This window comes from Lipotes vexillifer, unplaced genomic scaffold (genome assembly GCF_000442215.2).
Source record: "Lipotes vexillifer unplaced genomic scaffold, Lipotes_vexillifer_v1.1 scaffold770, whole genome shotgun sequence".
Classification (NCBI taxonomy): Eukaryota; Metazoa; Chordata; class Mammalia; order Artiodactyla; family Lipotidae; genus Lipotes; species Lipotes vexillifer.
In genome coordinates, this window is record NW_006798803.1 from 547,324 (window position 1) to 552,481 (window position 5,158).

The 5,158-nt window shown below is 47.7% G+C and overlaps 1 protein-coding gene across 1 annotated transcript in view; it reads right to left on the reverse strand.

Annotated features, from left to right (window-relative positions):
• NEIL2 (nei like DNA glycosylase 2) overlaps positions 1-5,158 on the reverse strand; it is a 12,695-nt gene continuing 7,537 nt past the window's right edge. Inside the window, exons 3-4 of the mRNA XM_007471126.1 lie at positions 2,267-2,466; positions 1-344 (exon numbers count right to left, since the gene is read on the reverse strand). Coding sequence (XP_007471188.1) covers positions 1-344; positions 2,267-2,466 — 544 coding nt within the window. The remainder of the gene's footprint in view (positions 345-2,266; positions 2,467-5,158) is intronic.

A 5,158-nucleotide genomic window follows, 5' to 3' on the forward strand; every position in this document is an offset into this window, starting at 1 on the left:
TCAAGGGCAAGGCTCTGCGTAGAAGGGGCCCGAGGAGGGTGCCACCTGCTCTGGCTCGTCCGGTGACAACCTGGGCTGGCACTGGGGGCACCACCACGTGAGCCTCTGGAAGCCCCCTGGAGGCCCCAGTGCCTCCTTCACAACCTGGTGCCCAGCAGGGCACCACTCCTTCTGGTAGATCTGCGTGTGCTGCTGTCTGCCCTGGAACTTGCCCTGCAGCCAGCCCTCACTGAAGGCCACCACATGATCCACCAGGGCCTCGAGGCGCGGAAGACCCAGGAGTGAGCCGGGAGAAAGCGGGTGGATCCCAGCTCTGAACAAGGCCTCGTTCTTAATGATGTTCCCTGGAAGAAGGCAGAGGGGGGACAAGGGAAGGAAAAAGGACACATCCATAAGGAAAGCTGGCCACAAAATTAACAAAACAGAGCGCAGCTGATACGATGGCAGGGGAGAGCTTCTCAGGAAGATCCAGCGCGGCCGGGAAGCTCTCGGGCAAGCCTCGCACTGAAGCAGCCAGCCCGTCTGCGAAGTATTTGCTAACACTTGCCCTTTAAGTTGTTGTGAAGACGAAACGACATAAAACTCACGCGTGGCCCATGTTACAGCAAAGAGATTAACAAAAGGGGCTCCGGACCTGAGTGCCTGGCTGTGAATCCCGGCCCAACCAGATCCCGGCTACCTGACCCTGGTGAATTCCCTGCCTTCTTGAGGCTTCCGTTTCCTGGTCTGTAAAGCGGGGGTAGGTTCCCCGGTTTTCGTGGGCAGTAAATGAGAATTCTCACACACACATACAAATGCTGAGCACTGTGCTGGTATGTAAGGAGGAATCAATAAATACTAGCTGTTATTATTATTTAAAATGTCAAGCATGACGCCTGAAATATAGAAAGTGTTTAGGAGGTATTATTATATTATTTTCATACTCCTGCCTCATTTGCTGTGAAGTCAACCTCGACCTCTCCTACCTGAATCAGTAAGTTTCTTCAAAATGTCCCAACAGTGCACTTTCTTTAACCTCTACTAGGCATTTATCACAGTCTATCTTTAGCTCCAGGGGGCTGAGTCCATGCTTGTTGGGTCACTAAACAACACTCTCGGGCTTCCCTGGTGGCGCAGTGGCTGGGAGTCCGCCTGCCGATGCAGGGGACACGGGTTCATGCCCCGGTCCGGGAGGATCCCACGTGCCGCGGAGCGGCTGGGCCCGTGGGCCAGGGCCGCTGAGCCTGCGCGTCCGGAGCCTGTGCTCCGCAACGGGAGAGGCCACAGCGGTGAGAGGCCCGCGTACGTTCCTTTTTAAAAAAAAAAAAAACAACCCTCTCCTTCAGGAGAGAAGGTGGGCTCGGTGGAGGCCAGGCGTTTGGCACGTGTGGAGCAGATGGACGGGTGAAAAGGCTGCTCTTTCCAAGAGCTTCACAGTCACACAAAATTTCTCTCTAAAATTCGCCAGCAGACTACCTGCTTCATATCTCAGCTGTGCCCTTAGAGCAATGTGTCTTTTGCTTTAGTTTCTTCATCTGAATGAAGGGAAAACTAGTAATGGCCATCCTGAGGAAGAGCAGTAAGGATGAACCCACATACCTGGCACAGTGGAGTCACCTGAAAAACGTCGGCTGTTCTCATTATCGTTTGTAACAACAGCCGGTTACACAGCATTTCTCTTGCTAACTTACCCCAAAGGCCGCTCCTGGAAGCCTGTGCTCCTCTGGGTGCAGGGTCTGCGTTTGTCCTACTATACTTCAATTAAAAAATAAATTAGGGCTTTCCTGGTGGCGCAGTGGTTGAGAGTCCGCCTGCCGATGCAGGGGACGTGGGTTCGTGCCCCGGTCCGGGAAGATCTCACATGCCGCGGAGTGGCTGGGCCCGTGAGCCATGGCCGCTGAACCTGCGCGTCCGGAGCCTGTGCTCCGCAACGGGAGAGGCCACAGCAGTGAGAGGCCCGTGTACCGCAAAAAACAAACAAACAAAAAATAAATAAATTTAAAAAAATAAAAAAAGGATGGAGGGGACGTGATCCCTGCCCTCTGGAAGGTCATGCTCCAATGTGGCTATCAGGCAGACTACGACTGATAATATAATTAGGGTAGGAGAGAAGTTAGAAATGGCCTGATCTACTCCCTCATTTTAAAAACGAGGGAAGTGGAGCTAAGGAGCCCAGGTGATTGTCCAGCATCGCTGACACCAGTGGTGGATGCCAGTTTCCTGCCTCCTGGACGAGGGATTTTTCATTAGGTCGGTCAGCAGGACCACCCTCTGCCATCAGCCATACCTAAGCCTGAGAAGTATCTCTGGTCCAACAGCGTATAGCAGACGGGCTGCTCCCGGCCCAGAGCTTCCAGGGCCTGTCCTCGATGGAACTTTTCCGACAAGATGTCAGAGGTGGGTCTGACCACCGGGGAAGAGGAGCTCCACACCATCCGACAGTTATAGAAGGCCAAGAAGCCGCCCCCGCCGAAGTGCAGGACCAGCCTGGGAAGAGAGGAAAGGTCACAGTGCACAGGGCTATGACAGCAGCATCAGGTCACACGTGCACACACAGCTCTCACTCCGCTCAGGATAATCTGGGGAAGCTAAGGTCCCAGAGGAGAAAAGGGATGGCTCTGCCAGAACTGTTAAACTCTCACTGCCAAATGGAGTAATTAAAAGAAAATGTATACTCTGTCCCTTTTTCTGATAATAATAATACGTGTTGGCAGAAGACACCTTGGGACGTACAGAAAAGTCTCAAGTTCAGGAGGTGTGGCTATGGCACAAAGCAGGGCTTGTTAAGGAAGGAGGACAGAGAAACTGTTGCCAAGTAGGCACCTCTCCCAGTCCCGGGCAAGATCTACCAAGAAAGACACATACACACACCGCCCTCACCAGGGACACAGGAGAAACCTCATGAACCCTGATAAGCAATAACGGGTTACTCTGTGAGGGGAGAGACTGGGGCTGCAGCTGGACTCCAAGACTCACGTATCTGACCTGGGTGGTATCTTATGTGAAAGTAAAGGGACAACTTGAGAGGAACAGGACTCAGAAAAACACCTATGCATAGTACCTGAGGTAATTACTCAAGGAAAAGTACATCCCAACGGAAATTATATCAGCAAGGATCTCAAGAGAAGGGGAGATGGAAAGGATGGATGGAAAGATTAGCACTGGACTCTGTCACGTCTACTGTGAGATCCGAGTGGCCTGCAATCATAACAGTGCACCTGTAATCCAAGTGTGAGGAAAGGATTCTCTGAACAAAAAGACACCTATATTAGTGTGTTTTTAATATTAATTAATATTAATTAATTTAATTATACATAACTAACAGTGTAGTTAATTAACAATATGGAACTAAAATTCTAAACTATCTCAGCAGACACAAGAGATGGGGTAGAAATGGCAGGAAAGTACAGAAGTAGAAATATTTTAAAGGTCTCATCTCAGAGGAGGGGGGGAAGGAGAGTGAGCAAAATACCAGTGTTAATAATAAGGGAAAAGATTATTAACTTAATGCTATTAAAAATTTGATAGTTATTAACTCAGGGAAAAAAACAGATATCATTTAAAGATAATATTATTACCAAAAGAATAAAGATGAAGAGCAGTACTTCCAAATTAACAGAGGTTTCAAAAAAAAAGGAAGAAAAGAGACTTCCCTGGTGGCGCAGTGGTTAAGAATCCGCCTGCCAACGCAGGGGACACAGGTCCGAGCCCTGGTCCGGGAAGATCCCACATGCCGCGGAGCAACTAAGCCCATGCGCCACAACTACTGAGCCTGCACTCTAGAGCCCATGAGCCACAACAAGAGAAGCCACCACAATGAGAAGCCCACGCATCGCAACAGAGTAGTAGCCCCCGCTCACTGCAACTAGAGAAAGCCCGCACACAGTAACAAAGACCCAACGCAGCCAAAAATAAAATTAATTTAAAAAATAAAGGAAGAAAAGAAATGTGATAAGTCCAACAGAAAAAAAGAAAACAAGGGATAATAAAACTACAAATGAAAGAAAATCCAAATAGCACAGCTACCCCATTTCAAAACAAGGAGTTTGCATCTGAGTTTAAAGAGATACAAAAGCCTGCTATTTACTGTTTATAGCAAGCATACCTAAAATAAGTGAAAAAACAGACCTACAACTAAGTGGAAAAAAGACCAGGGGGTGAGCCAACCAAACATGGAGTGGCACTGTTAACATCAAAGAGAAGCAGAATTAGGGCTAAAGGCAGAGAGAGGGTCCAGGATTGTTTAATAATGAAGCTGCAAAGAACCTTTGAGAGTCAGGGACCCTGATGCCTGGGACCAAGGGCAGCAAAACACAGAAACAAAAACAAAAGACAAGGAGAAACTCTATAAAACCACAACTAGCCTGGGGGACTTCAATGATCCTCTTCCCAAGTTTTGCATATTAAACAAACAAACAAAAAGCAAAAGGCTTCCCTGGTGGCGCAGTGGTTGAGAGTCCGCCTGCCGATGCAGGGGACGCGGGTTCGTGCCCCGGTCCGGGAAGATCCCACATGCCGCGGAGCGGCTGGGCCCGTAAGCCATGGCCGCTGAACCTGCGCGTCCGGAGCCTGTGCTCCGCAACGGGAGAGGCCACAACAGTGAGAGGCCTGCGTACCGCAAAAAAAAAAATAAAAAAAGCAAAAACAGAGAAAAGCTGAGCTATCAAAACAATAACCTGTTCTTAACATTTACAGAATGTTTTTCTTTTTTTGTTTGTTTGGTTTTTGTCAGAATGTTTTACTTTTAATGAACATTCTATCTTAATTTATGTACACAAAATGTAAGCGAAGATCAATTATGTGTTTGGCTGCAAATCTTGATGACAAAAGTAGAAAATTTACAGGCTGTCACCCTGATCGTAATCCAATTAAAAAAATTAAAACAAAAAAAACCAAAAAAAGATGACCCCAAACACTCAAAGATTTGAAAAATTAGGAAATACTCTTCCATATGGTTAGTATACAAAACTATTATTTATTTGAAAGACCAACAAAGTAGATAAAACTCGGGCAAGCCTAATAAAGAAAAAAAGGGGGTGGGGCAGGCAAAGCAAAATATGCAGCATAGAAGGAGTTGTAACTTGACAGGAAGAGATTCAAAAATAAGTGAATGACATGAGTTCACTGTGTGGCAATAAATTTGAAGGCCTGCAGGACCAGCTTTATTAGTGGAAGAGCG